The sequence below is a fragment of the Coenobita brevimanus genome, chromosome 70, assembly GCF_032717465.1.
Source record: "Coenobita brevimanus isolate Jiangsu-jjx chromosome 70, ASM3271746v2, whole genome shotgun sequence".
NCBI classification, from domain to species: Eukaryota; Metazoa; Arthropoda; class Malacostraca; order Decapoda; family Coenobitidae; genus Coenobita; species Coenobita brevimanus.
Genome location: NC_137023.1, coordinates 36077197 through 36102764, shown reverse-complemented (window position 1 = coordinate 36102764; position 25568 = coordinate 36077197). Strand labels below are relative to the sequence as shown.

Here is a 25568-nt window from a genome sequence, read left to right as displayed (position 1 = left end):
CTCAGCATAATGGTGGAAGGGACTGTCCTGTTTAACTGAACCTAACCTAACCGAGTTTAACTGTACCTTATAATTTAACCAAACCTAACCTAACCTAAAGTCAGAAAAATACTTAAAAATAAACTGGAGGAATATGAATTGCTAAGGTCTCTCTGATGAAAGTTAAACGTACATTTAGTGCTCATTCTTTTGTTTGTTTTTGTGCTTAACGTGAAAGAGAGAGCATTGATGCAAACAGTAATATATCCCATTAATTCTTTAATAACCTCCGGCACTGAACAACCCTTTACAGTACCGATGTCAGTGATGTTAAGTTAGTGTGAGCTATAAAGAAAACTGAACAATTATGGGGAGGGAACGAAGGTCAGTGGTATGTTTACATGACTACGCTACGATTCCAAGCAATTAGGCGGTCGGTTAATCTCAGATGTTTTCGCCCATTTGGTAAATACACCGTAACTTTATCAATCTTTCCGTGACTCATAGCGAATCATAGCATGGGTTTAGGAAGCTAAATAACACATTGCTAGGTGAGCCAGACGATTATCTTCCCATCTTTAAGAAAAATAAATTGATTTCAGAAGAATGGAAGAACTTTACGTACTCAGAAAGGGATTTAATTTCTTCCATTTTCTTATAAGATGTGAAGATAATCGTCTGGCGCACCTAGAAATGTGTTATTTAGCTCCCTAAACCCATGCTATGATTCGCTATGATTGACTGGAGAATTGATAAAGTTACGGTGCATTTACCAAATTGGCGAAAACATCTGAGATTAACTGACCCCCTGACTGCTTGGAATCGTAGCATAGAGTCGTGTAAACATACCAGTGACCTTCGTTCCATTCCCATAATTGTTTACAGTTTTTCCATAGCTCACTAACTCGACATCGGTACTAGGGTTGTTCAATGTCAGAGGTTATTAAGGGGTTCATGGAATAACATTACTGTTTCCATCAGTACTCTCCTTTCACATGTAAAAAAAAAAACGAACAAAAGAGTGAGTGCTAAATGTAATTTATGACTTTCATCAGAAAGACCTTACCAGTTCAGATCCCTTTATTTTATGCAATTTTCCGACTATTTTATTTTGTTTGGAAAAAGTACTGTATACAGTACAGTACTCACTCCAAACATATTTGTAATAATATAAGTAGTGATGAGTTCACCAATACAAGTGATGTACTGAGCTGGTAGGTAATATTCCGTATCATTTCGGCCATCCAGGAAGTGTTATCTGACTTGTAGGCCTACTGTGTCATTACCCTTGTATATGTTCACTAACATATATATATATATATATATTTCAGATTCAGGTATAGTACTGTATTGATTGCAGTATTGTACAGTATACAGTACTCTCTCCAAACACAGTTGTAATACCGTACCATAAGTGGCGATAAGTGTTCACCAATATATTTAAGGTACTGAGTGGGTAGGTTTTTGATTATTCGGCAAATCTAATTTCTCGGCATCATCCTGGTCCCATAGATGCCGAATAATGGGACTTGTACTGTATAATACACCCATTCGTGTAACACCATTGATATTGTAAAGTTTTGTGCTGTCAGACTCAGGTATGGTAGTACAATAAATGTAACTGCCAAGATGTGAATATTTAGGTTGCATCTGGTACAGTATAGACAAGAACGTCTGATGCCAATGCTGTCTTTGAAGACATGGGTAGACAGATATTCTTAGCCATCCCTGTCTTCAGTCATTGAACAAGATGTGATACCATGTCTGCTTTCTTGGGAATAAGCAGAGTCTCTCCTTCCCCACCCTACAGAATGCAGATGTATTGACAAGCATGTAGCTGCCATTGCCATCCAGAAACCTTAAACCAAGCAGCAACAGCAACATCCATTACTTACTCCCCCTTCCTCCAATATTTATCCCGCAGAAATTGCCTTTTTTGGAGAGACATGATTCTTATAACCAGACTTTGATGTTGCCATCACTCATACCAACATAAATTACAACTCACAAACAGTTCATTCTTCTCCTACTTTCATGTAGCCTATCAAACTATAAAGCACATAGTCGGTGCATTCACGTCACTCTTACAGCACAGTCAAACCTTTCTTCATAACCTCATCAAAAGATCTTTCAGAGTTTTGTGTGTGTGTGTGTGTGTGTATTTACCTATTTGTATTTACCTATTTGTAGTATACAGGAATTGAGCAATGCTCGTGTTGTCCTGTCTCCATATCCACATTTATCAAGTCTACCTTTACACACATGAATGTTTTTCTCATGCACCACCTCTTTGTCTAAGTCGTTCCAAATATTTAAGAATATACCTAATTGTGATATACACGGAATGTACTATGCTCGTGGGTTTCCGTCGCTGTTTCTCAATAAGTCGAATTTAACTTTAAACTCGTTTAAGTTTTTAGACTGGACGATCTCTTTGTCCAGGCTATTCCATAAGTCTATACTTCTGTAAGGAAAGCTATATTTCTTGATATCCTTCAAGCAGCTTGACTTTTTCAATTTCATTCCATGTCCTCTTGTTGCTCTCTTATCCCATACAAACAGATCTTCTTTGTCAATTTTATCTACTCCCACCATGGTCCTGAACACCGCAATCATGTCTCCCCTCTTTCTCCTTTCCTCTAACGAAGGCAAATCCAGTTTTTCCAGCCTCTCTCTGTATGACAGGTCTGTCAGACTGGGGACCATCTTGGTTGCTGTTCTTTGTATTCTCTCAATCTTGTTTATATCTTTCTTTTTGTGTGGGGACCACACTACCGCTGCATATTCTAACCTGGGGCGGATCATGGCCACTATCAATTTTTTCATCATTTCCTCATCCATATAATGAAATGCTACTCTTATGTTAGTCAAGAGCTTATAAGTCTCTCCAACTATCTTGTTAATGTGCTTTTCTGGTGACAAACTATCTTGGACCAGCACTCCCAAATCTTTCTCTTCCCTCCTTTTTGTGATTAATTCATTACCCAAAAAATAATTCAATGATGGTCTCCTGGTACTTTTACCCATTTCCAATATTTTACATTTCTTTACATTAAATTTCATTTCCCACGTCCGGCTCCAATTGTGTATCCTATCCAAATCCTCCTGCAGTATTTTACAATCCTCCTCAACCTCTATCTTCCTCAAGATCTTTACATCATCAGCAAACAGACTCGCATAACTGTTCACTCCATCTCCCATATCATTTACGTAAATCAGGAACATTACTGGCGCCAACACTGAGCCTTGAGGGACTCCACTTGTTACTTCCCTCCATCCAGACATCTTTTCCTTTATTACTGTCCTCATTTGCCTGTCTCTTAAAAAGTCTCTCATCCATTCCAGAAGTTTCCCCTTTAGTCCTCCTATATATTCTAGTTTCCACATTAGTCTCTTATGAGGTACCTTGTCAAAGGCCTTCTCTAAGTCTAAGTACACACAATCCACCCAACCATCTCTCTCCTGTACCACATCAATCGCTCTTGAGTAAAAGCTCAACAAGTTTGAAACACATGACCTTCCACTTCTGAATCCAAACTGACATTCAGCCAAAATATTCATCTCTTCCAGATATTTTATCCATCTGTCTTTCAGGATTCTCTCACACAATTTTGCGACCATGCTGGTTAGAGACACTGGTCTATAATTCAGGGGTTCTTCCCTGTTTCCTCCCTTGTAAATTGGTACCACATTTGCCCTCTTCCGTTCTTTTGGCACTTTCCCCTCTTCCAGTGAGCATACAATTAAGCTGTGAATTTTATCCGCCAGTTGTTCTCTGCATTCCTTCAGTACCCAATTAGAAATTCCATCAGGTCCTGGGGCTTTCCTTACATCTTGAGTTTCCAGTAATTTATACACTTCCTGCACCTCCACTTTTATATCTTTCATCACCGGAACATTTCTAATCACTCCCTCCCCTTCCACAAGCTCCTTTTCTTTAGTGAAAACTGACTGGAAACGTTTGTTCATTATTTCTGCTTGCATTGCCGCATCCTTAAAGACCTCTCCATCTACTTTCAGCTTGGTGATTCCTTCCTTTTGTTTCAGTTTGCCATTAACAAATCTATAAAACAGTTTGGGTTCATCCTTGCATTTGTCAATTATACCTTTTTCAAAATTCCTTTCTTCTTCCCTACGTATTCTTGTGTATTCGTTTCTTGTTCTTTTATATTCTTCCTTTGTTCTGTCGTTACCTCTCTTTCTCCAATTGTTCCACGCCTTATCTCTCTTTTTTTTGGCTATGATACACCTTCTATTAAACCACTCCTTTTTCCTGTTTTCTTTCCCTCTTACTCTTGGTACAAATTTTTCCACTCCCAAATTATAGAGGTCTAGAAAGATATCCCACTTCCTCTGTATCTTCCTTGTTTCTCTGAATTTTCTCCAATCCGCATTTTCAAAAAAGTTTCTCAATCCTGTAAAATTTGCTTTGCCAAAGTTGTATCTTCCCTGTCTATGAAGCTCGTCTCTTGGCTCGACGTTTCCTATTAACATCTGGAACTCAATGACCACGTGATCACTTTTTCCCAAAGGACAGAGATATTCCAATGATTCTATTACATCGGGTTCTTTGGTGAACAGTAAATCTAACCTTGCTGGTGTGTCCTCACCTCGAAAACGTGTCTCTTCTTTGACCCACTGCGTCATCACATTATTCATTATTATATTTAATAACATAGTACCCCACGAATCCTCGCCGCCTCCCGAGTACCATTCCTCCCAGTTCACCTCTTTACAATTAAAGTCACCCACCAAAATTATATTATTGCTTTTCTCAATTATTTTTTGCAAGTAGCTAGCCATATCTGACAACATCTCATGGTATTCATCATCCTTCCATGCTCTCGTCTTTGGGGGAACATACACTACCGCCATATCTCTCTTAACATTCTCTCCAGTTTCTAATTTTATATATATCACTTCAGCCCTGCCTTCTCCCATTTCCACAGTATCTACATTTATGTTGTTCTTCACTGCTATCATCACTCCTCCTCCCTTTTTTTCTTTTCTGTCTTTTCTCCACAGTTTGTATTTACCATCTCCCAAATGAACATCAATATCTTTTCTTAATTTGGTCTCTACAAAGCACATGACATCAGGTTCATGTTCTCTCAAGAAATCATTAATTTCGATCCTTGTCGATATGAAACCATCAACATTAGTATATATCACCTTCAAATTATTTTTGACATTATTAATACCCTCTTCTCTCCTACTCTCTGTCCGTACCACTTCCTCAACTTCTGATCTTTCACAACCATCCCCCCTAGTTTCCTTCACTTCTATTTCCTTAAATACCATTTCCTTACTTTCATATCCAATACTCTCCAAAAAAAAGTATTACGTTCTTGGTGTGTGTGTGTGTGTGTGTGTGTGTGTGTGTGTGTGTGTGTGTGTGTGTGTGTGTCCTACTCTGGCATAGGCTTCACAGCCTGTTCCCAAGGCCCAGTAGTCCTCCTACATACCATACACCTCTACATATCACCTAACACCCACCGTTCATATTGAATACATGCTAGGGCTGTCTCACACAGGACTGGTGTATTGGTATTAGCAGGGTTATTTTTACGACATGTTGGTAGGTCTTCTGGTAGATCAGTAAAATCTGAATTTATGAAATTCATATCCTTAAACAGTTCCCTAACCTAGTGGGGATTAGAACCTGGGTCCGGTAGGACTGGAGGCCACCTCTCTACTGATTGAATGAATTCTTGCCGTGAGCTTCGGGTCACTATAACAGCAGCAGTAGCACAGCACCACTTTCACCATCTCAGGCTTAAACCTGATATAAATAAATCTTCAGTTCATACATTTATAATCATGCATTCTGTACTGCCATTTATCATTCTTCAATAAACGAATACCCTCATTACTTTGCCCACTTTGGCTGATACCTGATGATAGATGTCACTTTCCTATTCATCCACTTCAGCCTTTGATTGGTGTAAGGCACTGCATAAGAGCAAATTCTGATAGAGTTAAATATTTGTGAGGACTTATGGTACTGTGTTTCATATTTGTATTTGGCAGGTGGTGATTTAGTGAACCTAATGTCAAATTACGACGTGCCAGAGAAGTGGGCCAAGTTCTTTTGTGCTGAAGTGGTATTGGCACTGGATGCCATCCACTCTATGGGATTTGTTCACAGGTTGGTGTCTAGAATTCTGATATTGTACAGTAGTATGAATACCAAAAGCAGTGGATCTTAAAGAGTTACAGTATCTTCTGATTGTTTATGAGCCAAAATAAAAAATATTTGTTTGTTGTTTAGTATGACTATCATATGTTTATTAATTCATTTGAGCTGATAGTGGTAATGTTACCTTATGTTCTACATTTGTCTTGTCATTTGTATTGTTTATCATACCTGTACGGTGATGTGTGATATGTTGTTTTACTTTAGGAGAGGCAGATTTTGTACTGTATTTGTGAAGCTGTTATTCAGTGTTACTCCTTTGTTGTCCTAACAGGGATGTAAAACCGGACAACATGCTCCTAGACAGTAGTGGGCATTTGAAACTGGCTGATTTTGGTACCTGTATGAAGATGGACAAAGTTAGTGTTTACGAGCATTTTTCTAATGGTTTGAATATTTATACTTATTTTATTTGTAGTGTGTGAATGCATTTCATGTTGATTTTAAATATAACTGATTTCTCAGTTCAGTTTATCATGCAGCATTTGACAGTTTTTATCAACACTGGTCATATATTATTGCAGGAGTGTTCATGTACCGAAAATTTTGGTTGTTGAAAAAAATTGTAGTAGTGGTTAGTGATGAGTTGCATATAGAGTGATGTTAGAATGTGGAAATTAAGTCAACAGTGTAGTATTGAGAAGTGATCGTTAGGATGTAAAATACACTCACCCTTCTAACTTACCATAGGATGGGCTTGTGAGGTCAGATACAGCTGTCGGCACCCCAGACTACATATCCCCCGAAGTGCTCAAATCCCAGGGTGGAGAGGGACTGTATGGGAGGGAGTGTGACTGGTGGTCAGTAGGTGTGTTCCTATATGAAATGCTGGTGGGCGACACTCCTTTCTATGCGGATTCCCTTGTGGGGACCTATGGCAAAATCATGGACCATAAGAACTCTCTCAAGTTTCCTGAGGACATTGAAATCTCCACAGAAGCAAAAAGTCTGATATCTGGTTTCTTAACAGACAGGTATAGAGCTGAATAATTTGAAATGTGTTTGTATTTTGTGTGTGATTCTGTGATTTGTTCTAACATGCAGTGATCTTAGTAATTTACAGTGAATTCTGAATAACAGCACCATTTTGTAGCTCCTTGCACACCATGACTTGAAGGTATGCATGTGTTAGTTTTAACCACTTCCGTGGTGAAATATTTTTAATTTTATTCTTGTTACCATCAGACACTTTTGTTCAGCTTATTAAGGACAAACCTGAGCAGTTGGGTATAGTTTCTTTGACCCCTTCACAGTGAGCCATATCCTAACCTGAATGAAATTGTCTGGGGGTGGCAAGAATTAAGTAGAGTGTGCATCATTGTACTGAAAGGGTTATAAAGATAAATTGGCACCATTTTAACATGACTGAATTGAAAATGAAATTGAAAACTGTTTCAGTGAAAGAATGAGATAATGTATACTGTATATCCAGAGGAAGTAGTACTGTAGTAGTGCAGATAATTTGAATGATGATCATGTTTCTAGTCTCTTCATTCTGGGGGATCTCCTGGGATGAGTAAAATCATCTGGCATCAGCAATAATAAACTGAAAATTATATGCAAGCTCTGTACATCTCACTAAAGGGTTTAAAGTTAACAACACATTATACCGGTAGATATAGATGCAGTAACCTAGATTGGCAAAACTACTTTGTATTGACAGCTTTCCCCCCCATCCTTTTTTTTTCTCCATCATGTTAGTTAATTTACATCATCCTGATCATTCAGACCTCTTCTACCTGAGTATGGGGTGAGGTAGGGCCCAGAGAGCAAGAAGAAACAACGGAATGACACCCATCTAAAAAAATTTTTCTTTTTCAGATTGACAAGGTTAGGTAACAGAGGTATTGATGAAATTAAGAGGCATAAATTTTTTGTCAATGATCAGTGGACGTTTGACACCATAAGGGAATGTAAGTATATGATGGTTATTGTCATTTTGTTTTCTGGACAGTTATGTTTTACTTTTGCACTGTTTATGAACATTATACAATACAGTATTGCCTTTATGCAGAAAATCTGCCCATATTAACGTAGAAGTATGGAAGAAAATATATCACTGTATTTTAGCTACCTTCCTGTTATATACAGAAGAGGGATGTCAGGGTACATGCAAGTATTTGAGCCCCTTATGGTTTGGCATATAGCTGAACGTCCACTTCTTTCCTGAGTTCAGCAAACTGTAGAATGTAAAATAAAAATCTGAGAACAGTCAACGAAAAATACAAAATAGAGTGGGCTCGCACAGTGCGCGAGAGATTGTGCGGTGCACGAGCTCGCGCACTGGGAATTCGCGTACTAGGAATACATAATCTTATGGGAATAATTACATATGGGCGGTACCCCCTCATACCTGGACGTTTTTTTGCCCTTAGAGACATAATAAAGGTCATATGTTTCAGACATTGTACTAAAGCTATAGCTACAATAACAAAAATATGGGTAGTCACCTTAACAACAGTAGACAACAGGCCTGATGACCTTAAATAACAGGGGTTCCGAGGCACGGCAACACTTACAGCGCCGCACTCCCCACCGCACCAACACTTCCCTCCGCAGACTCCTCTTGATCACCTTTCCCAGGAGCATCAAAGTCACTCACTTCGGCCATAAACCCTTCAAAGTTCAATGCTGACACTTCTGACATTGCATCCTCTTCATCCTCAACAGGAACAGGAGCAGACGATGTCAATGGTTCCGCTATTTCACCAGCTTGAGCCCGCTGTGTGTAGCTTGTTATGAGCGTCTGTCTTCTCCTGTTTATTTCTTCCCTGTGCCTGTCTGTGTAGAAATGGAAGAGTTTGTCGATACCAACCAGAAGTTCCTCCGTTCTTAGGTTGCTCACTTCCTGTTCCTTCACCTCTTCCTTAAGCTTATCCACGGCAGCAAGGATCTTGCTAATGTTTGACATACACAGCTCAGTCCTGCCTTCCATCACGCTAGGCTGCTCAACTTGACTCTGTCTGGTGCATCAACATGACGACACGTGACGCGCTTTGTGAGGGGTGGTCGCTCACTAGTAGAAAATGGCATTTTTGAGCCACTCCTTGCCTCTGCCTCGCGTTCTGTTTGGTAAACTCGCCCATTATGATTTTTGGTTATGATTTTTGGTCACTCGTGCACAAGGCAAATCGCGCACTGCGGTGACGCGCACTGTGCGAGCCCACTGTACTCAACACCTTAAGTGTTGGTTAGCTGCTTCTGTTGATGTTTGTACTAGGTAAGAAGTGGCATCACTGTCCAAGGTCCATGAAAATAGCATGATATTATGGTGGAAATAGACACTTGACTGTTTATCAGTATGTCTGAAATATATTCAGTATTTTATCTCCAACCGTATGTTGGAAGTACCATTATTGAATTTATAGTGGCTGCTAGTATGCTGTATATGCTCCCCTCTTTTTTTTTAAGTAAATAACCAGAATTTATTAATATAACTTTTTGTTTCATGTCAGGTGTTCCACCAGTTGTGCCTGACCTCACCAGTGATGATGATACCAGTAACTTTGATGAAGTAGAGAATGAAGACACTCCAGAGGAGAGCTTCCCAGTCCCCAAGGCATTTGTTGGCAACCATCTTCCATTTGTTGGGTTCACATATTCAAAAGACTACAGGTACAATATTTATAACTTAATTACTTTTTTTTTTTTTTTTTTTTTTTTTTTTTTTTTGTGCATGATTTTAACCCTCTTATACATGGCTTGGTAAAATATCTAACCGCTCACACTTTTTCGATGCAGGTTGCTGCCAACTATATAGGTTGCAGTATTTTTTTGCCACATTTTTCGGTTGTGTTGTAACCTGGGCTGTGGACGCAGCATGGGTTTGGGCCGCGTATATCAGCATTGAATAAATGAGGGAACGATAAAATATGGTAATTTATTTTCAGTCTTGTTTGTTGATGTTGTAGTTCATTGGAAGATCACTTCTTCATTTATAACATAGCAATTTCATAACAACACAGTTGTAAATAAGGGGAGGGGAGATAGTGAATGGAAACATTTTTCGATGTTGCACACATCACTGAGTGAGGGTTGTGAGCATTTCTGGGCCAGCCTTTGGTGGTCATGCGGTACTCGGAAGCACTTGGACGCGGCTTGTAGGTCTTGGAAGCACTTGGACGCAGCTTGTAGCAAAAGAGTTCAAGAGGGTTAACCTGTGAGCTGTGACTGCAGGTCATGCAAACATCCTCAGTGGTGCGACAGAATTGCAATTTTAGTCACTCCTACAAATTTCTGTGAAGTATATATCAGTGGCTAGGATTTTACATCGTGCAGCTACCCATGGATTTATTTATTTATTTATTTTTTTGGCATAGTTTTGGAGAAATGATTATCAGAAATTGCATTTCTGGCAGGAACATGAAAACTATGCTTTGAGAGAGAGAGAGAGAGAGAGTATTGCATATTGGAGCAGAAGAGACAGGCTGTTATCAGGCTCTCCTCTCACCAGGTGGGTTGCCAGCTAGCTCTGCATGGCTCAGTACGAGTTTAGGGCGATACTTTTACTCCCATTACAGTTCTTACCACCCAGTTTCTGTTCCATTACCTCCTATTGACCTAACATTAGATTTTATGTCATTCTTAATATTGACCCACGACTGCCTATCCTGAGATGATAATATTGCGGGAAATGTGTTACGGAGTGCATACTTTTGGGTCATTGTTGCTGGTGCAACTTAGCAACTGAACCCTAGATAGGGGGTAGGAATGAGAGCTATCAATTACCCAATACCCCACAAGTTTTGTGTCGCACTGATCTTTCTAGAACCTTTGTGGTGTGTTGTTGAAAATCTTGCTCATAAGAGGTATGTCACAGCTTTCCAGGACACCCCCATTTGAGGTATGTCGCATTCCACAGGTTAATGATGCAGTTTAAAACAAGCTGTGAATTGGCAACATTTGATAATAAAAGTTACAGAAATTATTATAAACACAATCCTACAATTGTGTTTTCATGGAAACCATTTTCTTTCCAAGACACCCCCATATGAGGTATGTCACATTCCACAGGTTAACTCCTAAAAGACAGGCATCGTAATGTTTTGACATGCTCAGGATGGGCATAATTGGCAGGTGTGATATGGTGGGGGATTTGTGGGGGGGGGAAGGTGTGGGGGTTGTGGGGTGGTGCAGGGATGGGGCCTGGGTGCTTGGGGGAGGTGTGGGGGTTGTGGGGTGGTGTGGGGATGGGGCCAGGGTGCTTGGGGGAGGTGGGGGTGGGAGGATGGTGGGTGGGGATGGTAAGTGGGGGGTCAGGAGGGGGGTGGGCAGAAAAGGGTGGGGGTGGCAGTGGGGGTTAGAGAGGTGATGTAGTTTGGGGGTTGGGGTGGTTGGGATAGGGGGAGGGCAGTATGAGGTGGGGGATAGGGGGTGGTGTATGGTGGGGAGATGGTGGGGGAGTGGAGGGTGGTGGGGAAGCTGTTGGGGGATGGGGGTCGGGTTAGGGAGGATAGGGGTGGTGAGAGGGTGGGGGTTAGAGGTGGTGGGGGGCAGTGGAGGGTATTTGGGGGACGGTGGGGAGATTTAGGGGGCAGTGGAGGTTTGGAAGTGGGATGGTGGGGGGGAGGGGTGGGGGGATGAGGGTGAGGGCAGGTGGTGTGTGGGTGTGGTGGTAGGGGGATGGGGTTGGGTGGGGTGGGTTTTGGGGGGTGGGGGGGCGTGACTGCATATGCGGACACCCGTCTTTTTTTGCCCTAGTACCCTCAGACAGCATATGCAGTGACCCGTCTTTTAGGGGTTAATGATGCAATTTAAAGCAAGCGATGAATTGGCAACATCTGATAATAAAAGTTACGGAAGTGATCATAAACACAGTCCTACAAGTGTGTTTTCATGGAAATCATATTTAAACTTCAGCTATTTTTATAAATACAGTCTCCCTTAACATCCACGAGGGTTATGTAACAGACACCCGCATATGTTAAAAAGTCTGCGGATATCTTTTGCCCCCCCTTAAAAACACCCCTGAACCCCCCTTAAGCCTTTGGCTGCAGCGGCTGTGATGACAGCATACTGATTGTGCTTATTGTGGAGAAATAGGAAAAAAATTTTGTGTTTTCAACTTGTGTTTTAACCCACTTATCGTTAATCTTGAGAGCTAAAAATTTTTGTCAGACAAACGTCAGTCTTTCTACTATTGCTTGCAACAGACTGCATGTCCGTAGGCACTCCAAGCACAGAGAACGATTTGAGAGAGTACAAGGTGTGTTTTGACTGATGCAAGAAATACCCCAGAGAGGTGGAAATTTCCACCAAACCACAAGATTTTTTCCATACAAATTAGGGTTATAGCCACATTACCTCATCACAATAATTGCAGTACTAATAAAAATAAAACACTTCTTGCCAGTCTTCTATGATTTTGTTACATTTTATATATCCAGGGGGTGGTTGGGGTTTATTGCTCACATACTGTATTGCCACTCAGGGATGAGTGAGGCTGGTCACTCTTCTTAAATGTCAGGACCAACTTGCCTAGCCCCGGGCTCCTACGCTTCTCGTGGGGCAACGTAGGAATGGATGATGGATGGATGGATATTTCAGTGTTTACATTAGACTTTAGTGAAACAGTAACGATGTGAGGAAAATCATATCAGACGTCATGAATTACTTTTATTACCACTTACTTTTATAAAGCTTATTGATATAATATCATGAGTCATTTCATAGCATAGCTGCACAATTTGCAACCACAAAAATGTTCAATAACTAATGCGCTTAGCATCATGACTTATCTGATTATCGCAAAAATATCACTAAATCACTTGTATTTTATCACAGTAATTCACAGTATAATATAAAATAACACACTCAGTCACTCTCGTATGATTTCAGTATGATTTGGGTGTGTATTGCTCCGTATTATTTACCAGAGGGCAGCAAACCGGTTTAGACCAGCTCATCGAGGGGGACGAGAGAGAGAGAGAGGGGGGGGGGCAGCAAACCGGTTTAGACCAGCTTATCGATGGTACATGGAAGAAAGAAATACTCCCAGCTAGCCCGTCCTAACTTTTCCTGTGATGAATTAATGGCATTAATAAATGAAGTGGCCCAAAGGAAGAGTGTTATATTTGATTCACTGGATAATGCCATCACTAAAATAGCCATGAACTGTGCCTGAGATAATTTCACATTTGCAGTGAACAGTGTCAGCAGAGTTAAACGAGATAAAATGCTTTAGTGAATCCGGCCCTGGTACTGTATCCATTTTTTTTTTTTTCATTCATTGCCAGACGCCATGTATCCCAGACAGGGTGGCCAAGGGCTTAGAGTTAATTGTTTTACAGGGAGGGGCACTAATCCTCCACCAACCCCACTTGATGTAGGGATGCCAACAGCATCTGGTGTTCCCAGGCGGTCACCCATCCAAGTACTAACCAGACCCAACGTTGCCTAACTTCGCTGATCGAACGGGAAGCGGTGTACTCAACGTGGCATGGCCGTTGGCACCGGTGGATATTTAAAACCGTTTATGCTATATCCACCCGCGGATATTGAAAACCGTGTACAGTATGTTAAAAATGCGGATGTTAAGGGATGACTGTATCTGTAGCTACTAATTATAATAAGGGGCTTGCATACACAACATAATTTAGTTTAAGATGAAAATTACACTCGACACTCCATTTCCTGTACCCCGAATTCCCAGATTTTGGATTTCACGGATATGGGCTGAGGCCGGACAATATTATCAAATGCTGGACAAGTGCCCGTACAAGTCCAGAAACAAGTCTCACAAAAGTCCGGCCATTATTCTTTCATATAAAACTATAAGCAGTTTGCTGCACAACACAGTATAATTTTAGCAAGGTTTAGACTCGATAAGGGCCATTTGTAACACACACAAGGAGATATTTTCAAACATGAAAAGCATCATGGCCACCATCCTGCTTAACTCCACCAGTTCCATCTAGCTCGTGGCAATATGCCTTTTGCCTCTTACCTTTCTCAAATTTCACTATAAATAATTTATTGCATAACAGTAAAATATAAGGAAGGCTTGGACACAATAAAACTCATAAGTAATTAAGAATAAAATATATATTGACAGAGTCAATGGTATCCATTCTGACTCACTCAGCTCACCTGACTTGGTGCGACTAAATACTGAATCAGCACTTTTCATTGGAAAATATATATATATATTTTTTTCACCACAGAGCCTTATATACACCTAATTATCTGAAATTCAGTAAAAAAAATTGTATGTAATATAACTTAATTTAAATATTAGGTTTCAGGGCTAAAATGCACCAATGTTAGCAGATATTTCCCCTTCAGATTGTCAGCACACCTTGACAGACTTCTGTTTTGCATAAATATTTATTTTGAGTAAAAAAAAGGTGTATCTGCATTGTAAATCGATGTTTATGCAATAAAAATCCGTCAAGGCGAGTTGTGCCGCTAGAGGCAAAATGCCTTCTAAATTTAAGAAATTTTTACTCTGAATCCTGATTTTCTATATAACCCGCTGTGTGCTAGTGCCGTTTTAAAATGGTTTGACATACAAAAAACCTTGATATAACGGACTTCAATAGACCAGAATTCTCTTTTATCGAACTTGAGGAGCTACTGGACTAAATTCCTATATATCAGAAAAAGTCCAATAAAGCCAGAAGCAGTCCGAACTGCCTGACCATGTCAGCTATGTTCACCACAATAAGGTAAATTAGAGACATGTATATTAGTGTACAGTACAGAATTATTATACATATTATACCATTTGATTAATGAAGTTATAACACAGTACAGTACTGCAGTGGTAGTCAGAACAGTTTAAATACCGTTCATGCGATCCAGACTAATGTCTGATATATCGGAAAAAGTCAGGAATAGCAGGGGGAAGTCCGGATGTTGCTTTTTTTGTAATTTCGCATTTTTCGGAATGGTTTGGGTCCCAATTAGTCCGTTATAGTGAGGTCTTACTGTAATTCCACGGCCAGTGCCAGTGCCGTTTTAAAATGGTTTACAATAAAAAAATTCACTGTGACTGCATTTTTCAAGATTCGCGGGTAAAAATTGGCAGGCATGTATGGTAACTGTTCCTCTACAATCCCCCAATCTGTCAAGGCCATACACTCACTCGCTCCCCCCCTCACACATGCTCTGCCTCACTCTGCCTGTGTGCCGTACCCAGTGCTGTACATAGTGAAGGTATTTTTTAAATATTTTTATGTAAGTGTAAGTTGTAAATATTTTCTTGTAACTGTAAGGACTATATAATGAAGTCAAGTTGTAAATACCTTCTTGTAAGTGCCAGGACTGTATGTAATGAAGTCAGATTGTACCTGTCTTCAAGTAAGTGTAAGATAATGCATTCACAGTGAGAAAGACATGCAAATTGTGATAGATGCTGAAGTAATAAATAATCAGAAAAGTGTACTGAACAATGCCATACCTTTCCAGCATAAATGCCTGAGTATACCTTACATAGAAAATGGCTTTCTCTCAAGTAGGTGGTGAGTGTGAGAGAGCGGCTATACCTGTACACGAGTATGCAGGACTCAATAAAACACATTTCCGAGCCTCAGTGAGCATTTTAATGGCAAAATCTATCATTTTAGCAAAAAAAAAAAAAAAAAAAAAAAAAGGCCGGCACTGGGGTGACCCACAGGGCCAAAAATAGCCGGCACGAGGCAGGTTAATAATTAAATTAAGCTCAAATTTTTACTGGACTTCTGATAATTAGGTATGCAAACCTATATGGTGATAAATCTTAAAATATTTTCCAATTAAAATTGTTGATTCGGTCCAAGATCGAGATCACATTGGGTGATTGCATGTTTGTATCTCAGTCAGCTGATGAGTGGTTGGCTCAGCTTGTTGTGTTCCATTCCTTGTTCATTTTCCTCTTTTTCCTCATCTTTCAGATTTTTTATCATATCCTCCACATTCTCGTCAACAACTGTCTAACCAACCATTCTTAGGGTTGTAGCTAGCAAAGTACCGCTATTGTGTCAATAGTACTGTTATTGTGTCATTGTTATTAGTTTATGTACTGTGTATATTAGTTATGTTGGTATAGTTAGCCTACATTCCAGAATGCTCAAGAATACCGGAATACAGTAATTGCCGGACAATATTGGAGAATTCGGACAAAGTATGGTAAAAGTCTGGGGAATGGTGTGTGGGTCCAGACTTTTGAGATTCCCGGACTTTTGGGGTTCCCAGACTGGTCTCTCCCCTTTTTAGTCCGGGAAGTGGAGGGTCAAGTGTAGTCTTGCTTTTATACCAAGGATCACTAACTTACTGTTTCTTGGAGCTGGATGCTGGGGGAATAAAAACTGACTGACTTACGTAAACTATTTGTGGTCCCAAATGCAACATCCTCATTCAGTACCAGTTGCGAAAAGAAAATTTCAGAGATGGTTGTGTAAGAGGGTTAAGTGTAAAACTATTGTCTGTATCTTACTATCATATTTACCACCAGTCACCTATGTGCTTGACAGTAACACTCATGATCCCTCTTACCTTTTGTGTTCCTACCCTGGTAGCTTGTCCAAGCACTTGCTTTTGTCATAAATAACAAGCTTTGGTTACAGATATCACTAATTGTAGTTCTCATTAATAAATCAGGCATTGCTTCCAAGATGTTACAGCATTTTCTTATAATGTTTACTGTATCGTATTATTTAGAAATACTCCAACGTGCCTGCATACATCGGCCTTGGTCACCTAATGGCAGTTCTCAATACTGCTTGATCTCTAGCTGCCTCCCTATTCAGTCCCCTATCCTTGACGTGACAATGGATGACCTCGTCCGAGGTCACTTTCGATCTGCTTCTTACAACTCTACCCCCTAAGTTCACACTTCTCACCTTCCGCATATGCTTATTATCTTCCATCCTCTCACGTGCCCAAACCCTCCTCATTACAACATCTATACTCTCCAGACCCATTCTTCTTCTCAACTCTTCAGTTGTAATCATAGCCCCCCCCCCCCCAGGCCTTGCATTCAAGGACACACTACACATCCATCTAATCATTGTTGTTTTTGTACATTTGAGCCAGCGAATATACTCTTCCTTTACTGCCCAGGTCTCAGTTCCATACAGCATTACATTCCTAACACATGCCACATGCAAAGAAAAACAGTATATAAAAATATGCTATCTTTTGAGAAGTCATGGCTTCAGCTAGAGGTTTCATTTATAAGGTAATGGTGAAGGATTGATATATAGGAATTGTTAGATAGAGGAGCAGTATTATGAGTGCATGTATGATATTCTAAAATTGTTGATAGCATTTTAATCTTTCCAGATTACTAAGTGCATTGGACAAACCAGATGGGAAGAGAAATCTGGTAAGCATCTTTTGCTTTGTTAACTTCCCAGTTTTCTCAATAGTGTTACTGGTATAGTAGTAGTATTAGAGTTTTTTATATTCATTGTTTTATAACTTGTTGTGCATTGTCTTTGATGATAGTATTCTCTAAAGAAGGGTTGAGTTGACATACCAATATGCACATGGTAGGAGTCGGTAGTAACACCTGAAATGTGCAGCAACATGTTGGGCATTCTTGGTATAGTAGTAGTTTCACTAATATCTTGCGTAGTTTTGTTTGAGAGAGAGAGAGGGACTGTTGAATTAGCCTGTCACATTTCCATCTCCATTGTAATAATATAGTAAGAAAGATCATAACTTTAGGATATTTAATGAATAATTGTGTTATGGAGAAGTGCAAGTATTTGGTAATACACTATTTTCATTTCAAAATAGTTGCATGCTACATGCAGACACAGTTTCTTTTGTATCCAGTTTGATTAATTTATCGTTGCTTATAGATGCAGTTTTAGTAAATTAAAAAAAGAAAATCATTAAAGGTGAACTTTGGAAGATTTATGAAACATTGGTGTACTATAATCCAAACTTATCCTTTGTATCATACTTTCAAAAAATCAGAGCACATCATCATCATCTTCATACAGACCTCCTTTCCCACCCTAGGACAGGGTGAGGAGTAGCAATACAGTATATTGAACATGTACTTTGCTATTTACAGTATTTCCTCATTTTTCGCGGGTTGGATGTTCTGCCAAAACCTAGCGAAACATGAAATGTCAAAGCGTGAAGTTAAGAATCAGTGGGAAAAACAGAGGAGCGTTCCGGTGGGACATGTACCTACCTTATCAGAAGTACTATAGCACCAAATAGGCCCTACCCAAAATTAAATGAAGAGTGTTTACTAGTACTAAAACAGCATAACGCATTAAACATGAACCTGAAAAGACATTAAAACTGTTATGAAGAGCTGCAACACCAAAAATCCTTACCAGAAATAAAGTGAAGACTGGCTTGAGTGGCAAGTGAAGGTGTGTTGAGGGTGGATGGGCTAGTTCCCAGTGTCACTAGCCAAGGAAAAACTGCCACTTTTCACCTGATTATTTGATTTTCGATATCAAAGTTGGTCAACTAAACCCCAGTCATATAATGTGCCCTCTTTGTCGCTAAAAGAAAGGGAGAAATATTAACAACATTATTTTACTCACTGCTACAAGGAAGAGAGGCTGTAATATAGTCAAATAGAACCAAAAATTGGTGGGCTGAGTCTGCCATCTCTGTATTGGGACGGTTATTGTTCTTTCCTTCCTTAAATATCAGTAAGCTTCATTTTACATCCGTTTCATGTGTTTGTCCATCAAAACAAAAATGAATAGTGTTATGAGAAACATGTAACGATTCTTCGTTAAGAAATAGTAGCACAACACGGTTGAACATCGATTACGATCATAAACAATAACAAACTCATGTGTGTCTACTGCCCCGCTGGACCTGCTTTGTATTCACGACATGGCTGAAGATCGTACGTTACGATCATAAACAATAACAAACTCACGTGTGTCTACTGTACTGCCCCGCTGGATGTGCTGTATAAAGATCATGGAAAACCATTGCATAGAGAAATGGACAGTGCCTAGACTGAGCATCGGTATGCGTCGTTTGCTGAGTGTCGGCTGCCGGCTGGAAGCGTCGAAGTGCGGGGAAACTAGCAAAGTGTAAAACAACTTGGAAATTTTTTTCTAGCGCGAAAAACGAGGTGTCGAAGTAAAATGTGTCAAAATACGAGGAAATACTGTATATGGTATAGGTTGCATTTTTTGCATGTTTTTGAAATAACATACTGTCATATGTATGTAATAGATGTCACATAATTTAACAAGTATTAACAGTTATATCTAAGCACAGTAGGTTAAGGTTCATGGAACCCCGCAAGTTTGTGGTGTGGCAGGTATATCCCAATGCAGGTGTCGCAAAATCATTTGCCAGGTAACCAGTATGGTGGTTTTCTAATGGTAGTGTGTTGGACTGCATTTCAGAAGGACATGAGATCAATGTCAGGCTGGGTCAGGGATGACTTTAGGAATTTGATTATCATTATAATGATTTTAACTGACTATTCACATAACCCATCAACGTGTCATAAAAATACCCCAGCTAATAATATCACACCAGTCCTGAATGAGACAGACTTTGCATTTCAGAAGTATTGACAGTGGGCATTAGTGTCTAGGTGGTGACAGTTGAAGGTGTTTAGTATGCAGGAAGACTGCTGGGCTTTGAACTGGAATATATAAATAAAACCTTTACAATACTTTATTAAAGGCAGTACTTCAACTGTGAGAGGGATTGAAATTACTGACAAATTATTTTGCACTGCACTTACAAGTTGGTACACCACATTAAGTGTGTCTTATATGTCGATATGTTCCAAAAGTCTTGGATTTTTTTTTTTTTTTCTAATCAGTTAATACTGTAAATTGGGGAAAACTGGCAAGTCTTCTTTATAGGTAGCAATGGAACTTTGTAGTTTTTCTGTAAATTAATATGCACATCAGGCAAAATGGAAAGTAAAAAAGGGTAAAATTATAGACTTACTGTATCGCATTTAGATCTCAATTATAGCTGAAGATAGTAATTGAACTACTGTACTTCAATTTGAAATGGCCATGATTGCAATCAGTCTTTTCAAAGTTTGAAATGTTACTGAATTGTTTGTTTCAGGACAGTAATTTATGAAATAGCTATCAAGTGGGTAGAGGAATGACTTTAGCTTTACAATATAAGGTACACTGGTATATCAGACAAGTTTCCATCTTCTCTATGTTGAGCATTGAGATATTGTAGCTACAACTTTCCTCAGTTGAATAATTAATACAACAGATTAGTTTTCTTCTCACTTCTACATGTTGAGCACTTGGATATTCTAGCTACGTAGTGTCTCAGTTGAAGGATCTCTCTCATCAGATCATAACCACAAATCCCAAGAAAGTCACTTCATTATGTACATTGTTTCCTTGATAAAGAGAATTTGGTTGTATCATCCCATACCTCCATTTTGCAGTTTCCACTTGTGTTCCTTTTTCCCATATTGTTTGATCCCTTCAAATTATTTTTTTTAATGGTGAACAGCCCAGTATTCTTTAAATAAATTGCCTTTGTGATAGCTTATGAGCCAGCATATGTAGTTGAAGTAGGTATGGTTACCTTGCACCTTTGACCCTGTCTTCATCAGTGTTTTGCTTTCAGCCTTGCTTAGATTTTTAAAGTTAGTTATTAGTACAGTAATTGTAGAATTAAGTGTTTGTACCCAATTTCAGATGTTAGAAAGCCCTCACAAAAGTCAGTTGTTAAATTTTATAACGAAAAAATAGTGTTTGGTGGCATCATCTTAATTAGTCTAAAAGCACTCTTTATCAAACTATATATATATTTTTAATATAGTGATATTGATAAAAATATGTTGACTGCAAGTGATTCTCAGAAGCAGCTTGAATATTTTTCTATTATGCAGCACTATCAAGATAAATATAATATATGAAAACTGTCATCAAAATAACGAGAAATTAGAGATGTATTAATGTACTGGTAAATCACAAAAAAAGCTTTTGTATGTTTTACTAATTTGCAGTAAGTTTATTATTCATTATTTTACTTTATTCTGTTATCTCTCATGTCTAATATGTAAGGAAAACTAGTTGTATTAAAAAATTCTGTAATACCTGAACTCTCATTAAGGTGGACAGAGTGACGGAGCAGTGTAAGCTGACTTAAATGATAATTTTGGCTCATTCATATCCCTTTCTACTTTTCCCATAACAAATCAAGCAGGCCAGATAGTTCCCAGTTAGCAACAGTTCTTCTGAATATGATAAAAAAATAATGTTGCACTTCTTTACATAATGAGTAGCACATACTGTACCTTAGTAAAGGTTGCACATTTACGTCCTTGATTGTGAAACAAATGTTCTTTATATATTGCCATGTACTTATTCTTACAGCTGTATGTATAATTATATCTCAGTTGATACTTCAGCATGAAGCACAAACGCTTTAGCTTAAGTTCCCTTCAGTGTCAGTATCAGTGTTAAATGGCATTTAGCAATTTTTCAGTACCATGTAAAGCTTGTTATTGCTAATAATGCTGCTTAACCCAGAAAGTTGGATAATTGTAACAATTCTTTCAACAGAACACATTGATATGGGACTTGTTAAAGGTATTGTACACCAAAGCTAGCCAGTATCACTGAGGCATGAATTAAATTCAGCATGTGTTTTGATCTTTTTTTCAGCAACTTTGTTACATAAATAAGTTTTTAGTTCAGCATAATCTGTTGCTGTTTATTGGATACTCTTTTCTTTGGTTTTAGAGGCCTCTTTTACTTCAGATTTAGACTAACAATTGAGATGTCCCCAATCACATGAGCGGTTAGCTAAATATGTTTTGAAGTATGAAGTACCTGTAAAGTAGATATACTCATTGAAGCTCGCGAACTTTGATCTTGTGAAGCCACTGGTGTGTTATTAGCCTTCTTATGAAGAGATGCATGCTTTGTGTATTACCACATGTAACGCAGTCTGCCCTAACACCATGCTTCTATAATGTGAAAACAATTTGGTAATCCCAAACGGCCTTAGCACATGATGGTGTACCTCATATGTAGAGCTGATGCCACTGGCTGCACATTTGTGCAGCTAAAGGTTTGAGAATTATCTCAAATAAATTGAGATGCATTGCTGGTGCTATGATGTGATTTCAATCATTAGTATACATGAGAATCACATGTTGAGGCATTCAGAGTTTGAAAAGTCGCACTGGAGACTGTTTCGAAGGCAACATGGATTTCTCTTTGTAACGTAGCTGTCTCTTTCACGTTCATGATCAGCACCACTTGTTTTGGTTTTCTTCTCTATTGTGTTCATCTTAGTTGTGGCTTTTTGGCTGAGTGCATCATTTCCTGTGGCAAGCCAGTCCTGGGGAAAGCTGGCCTAAGCTGAGTAGTGAAGAAAAAGTGTTCTGGATATGTGAAGCATTGTGTGCTGGGCAGTGCCATATATCTTGAGCATTTTGTGCAGCTACTGGCTTTTTTTTTATTTTTTTTTATGGCTTTTGATAGCCCTGTAAGAGCTTAACTGTTTCTGTCTGACAATGTATTATTTTTTATTTATTTTTTTGTGACTATCATGTATTTTTATTCATCTTATTATAGACTTTTTGAATTGGAAAGGTGAGATGCATTCTTCACTCACTACTTCACAGTTTGATGTCTTTCCTGACTTGATAAATTGACTGGTGGTAGCCTAAGTAAAATGAAAACATGTCATTGGGTAGAAGCAGTTAACTGCCTCATCTGTTACCTGTACACTGCATCAGAATGGGTTAATCCCCTGAGAGTGGCGAAGTACTTTAGTTTTTGATCTTGCAACTATCAAAGGATCTTTAGAGAGAGAGAGAGAGAGAGAGCTTTGGAGGGACTTTTGAATTGCAGAGGTTAGATGTGCCATCCATTAATCTCTTCACTACAGGACGTCTCTTCCTGGTTAGTAGAATCATCTGGAGGTAGGAAGAATAGAATGCAAAGTACATCCCCAGATTGAAGAGGTTAAGGGAAGAGCTTATGGTATTTTTTTTAACTCATGCTTTTATAGTACATTTCCAGTTGCCATGTTTGTTTTGTTTGTTAGTATGATGCAAGTATGAGTATAATTCATTGAGAACTATATTTTTGCAGGAATTAAGTAATTTTTTAAATTCTTATACTTAGAACTCTGCTCTGTATTTTATGTTTTACATAAAAGTTTGTCACCCTTTTTGCAAGTTATTTATCTTGGGTGCAATCTCAGTTCATTAAGATCATTTACATAATCCTTATACTAAGTATTTGTTGAATGTAGTTCATACTGTCAAACTGAGTGATTGTATTGCAGATTAGGACAAGTATTTATGTTTATTCCCAGCTTGTTTGCCACTAAGCAGAGGGTGAAGAAAAGCAATAGTATGTGGCAGTGAAAAAAAAAAAATACTAATTTGTTCATTTGGAACTGTAATAGAGTTTAGTACAATGTGAGATCTTGATTCCGTGAACTCCTTTTCTAAGATGTCCTGTAATCAGGTTTTAAATTATCCCAGTAATTCTCTTTTCGTAATGACAGTACGTAATATGTAATATGTATATGATTTGTTAGGTTATTATATTTTGGAGATGGTTTTATATAGCCATATGTTGATAATGGCTTTGTATTATTGAAGAGCCTTCCCATATTATTAAAGCCAGGATAGACCAGACATTTGCTTCCAACAATAATTACTTGGCAAACAGGCCATGGAACTGAATGTTTTTCAGTTGGGTAACTCCCTTCATGAAGTCCAGTGACATCTTTTTCATTTTTCTCACATTACCACCGGATGTTTCATTCAGTTGTTTTATTTAACTTTAGTATTGAAGAGGTTAGTTAAGGTTATATACAACCCCTCCAGTCAGAAAAGTCTTCCTCAGGCTAAGTAATTTCATCTGACGATAACAAGAATAAACTATGAAATATGTCACTGGATTCAAGGGGTTAATGATACCAGTCTCAATTCAGTCTGTTCATCAAAGTCCATGCCACCAGACAAATGATGGATCTGAGGCAAGCAACCAGATAGCAGTACTGAGTGCAGAGGTGGACTACCAGCGGGGGCAAGTGGAGGAATTGGATGGGAAGTACCGAGTAACGCTTGCCCAGTTGGATGCTCTTACGCGTAAGGATCAGGAGCGACAACAAGAGAAGCGGGATTTAGAGCGCAAATTGGCTCTTCTTCAGCATGACCTGAAGGAGGCACACCGGAAGGTAAGCTTTACTGTTTGCATCTTGAAATCATACACTGAGCATTTTAATTAACTGTTACACTCTTGCAAAAGTATCTGAAGCACATCTGCAGGATAAAGAAAATTATAAGGGGGAAAAAATATGCTAATGTTATGACTTGTGGAGCAAAGGGGCTTGAATGATGTGTGAATGATTGAGGCTGATTTCAGTGGGCATGCTTTTGATAGTTTCACTGCTTCTTTTTACCAGCCTCTGACTCATATGTACCTCCCCACCCCACCCCCTTTTTTTTTTTTTTTTTTTTTTTTTTTTTTTTAGGAGGAGGAGGAGGAAAAGTGTCTGGATAATGGTGATTATGGTCATGATGTAAGGATTGATGACTGATACAAAAGTATTTTAAATACCTCATTAGGAATTCCTGCACTGGATCTTCTAGTCTGTGTGAACATGTGAAATAGATTGATCATGGTGACTGGCATACTATATTCAGATAGGCAGTAAAGTAACCTAACTTCTTATGCAGGAGCACATGACAAAGATTTGTCATGCCTCCCTCCCCCTCCCAGCTCTTTTTTTTTTTTTTTTTTTTTTTTTTTTTTTTTTTTTAAGTCATTGGATTGACTTTCAGATGTGTAATAAGATGAGGTGTATGCAGAGATTATTAAGTTTAGTGGAGAGAGTGGAATGAATTGCTTGTTGGAGGTATGTAAGAAGGCATGGATGAGAGAAACAGTGCCAGTAGAGTAGAAAGAGGCAGTGACTGTACTGCTGTACAAAAATAAAGGTGAGCAGAGTGAGTGTAAGAATTATCTTCACATAAGCCTGTTGAGTGTGGTAGGGAAGGTGTATGGAAGATTTATTATAGAGAAAGTAAGAGAAGTCCTAGTGAGTAATGAACAGAGTGGCTTTAGGAGTGACAGAGGATGTGTGGATCAAATATTTGCAGTAAGACAGATAGTGGAGAAAGCATGTGAGAAGGAGTATAAGATATGTACGACATTTATGGACCTGGAAAAAGCATACGACAAAGTAGACAGAGAAGGATTGTGGAAGGTTTTGCTCATGTACATTGTAGATGGTAAGCTGCTAGGTGCTGTCAAGAGTTTTTATGATGATAGTGAGACATGTGTAGGGGTAAATGGACATCTAAGTGATTGGTTCACGATCAGTGTGAGTGTGCGACAAGGTTGTGTGATGTCCCCATTGTTGCCCAGTATATGTGTGGATGGGGTGATGAGAGAAGTAAAAACACGAGTAATGGAGAGAGGGATGGCATCGGTAATGAATGGTGATGGATGGAGTA

At 38.9% G+C, this 25568-nt stretch overlaps 1 protein-coding gene and 1 non-coding gene across 2 annotated transcripts in view; one reads left to right on the top strand and one right to left on the bottom strand.

Annotated features, from left to right (window-relative positions):
* Positions 1–25568, top strand: part of Rok (Rho associated coiled-coil containing protein kinase) — a 165688-nt gene that overhangs the window by 28678 nt on the left and 111442 nt on the right. Inside the window, exons 6-12 of the mRNA XM_080277508.1 lie at positions 6010–6127; positions 6450–6534; positions 6866–7149; positions 7997–8088; positions 9631–9790; positions 17438–17480; positions 24068–24286. Of these exons, the coding sequence (XP_080133634.1) occupies positions 6010–6127; positions 6450–6534; positions 6866–7149; positions 7997–8088; positions 9631–9790; positions 17438–17480; positions 24068–24286 (1001 nt within the window). The remainder of the gene's footprint in view (positions 1–6009; positions 6128–6449; positions 6535–6865; positions 7150–7996; positions 8089–9630; positions 9791–17437; positions 17481–24067; positions 24287–25568) is intronic.
* Positions 13507–13625, bottom strand: LOC145406540 (5S ribosomal RNA). Its single transcript, XR_013898563.1, has one exon. It is a non-coding gene; the product is annotated as a 5S ribosomal RNA (ribosomal RNA).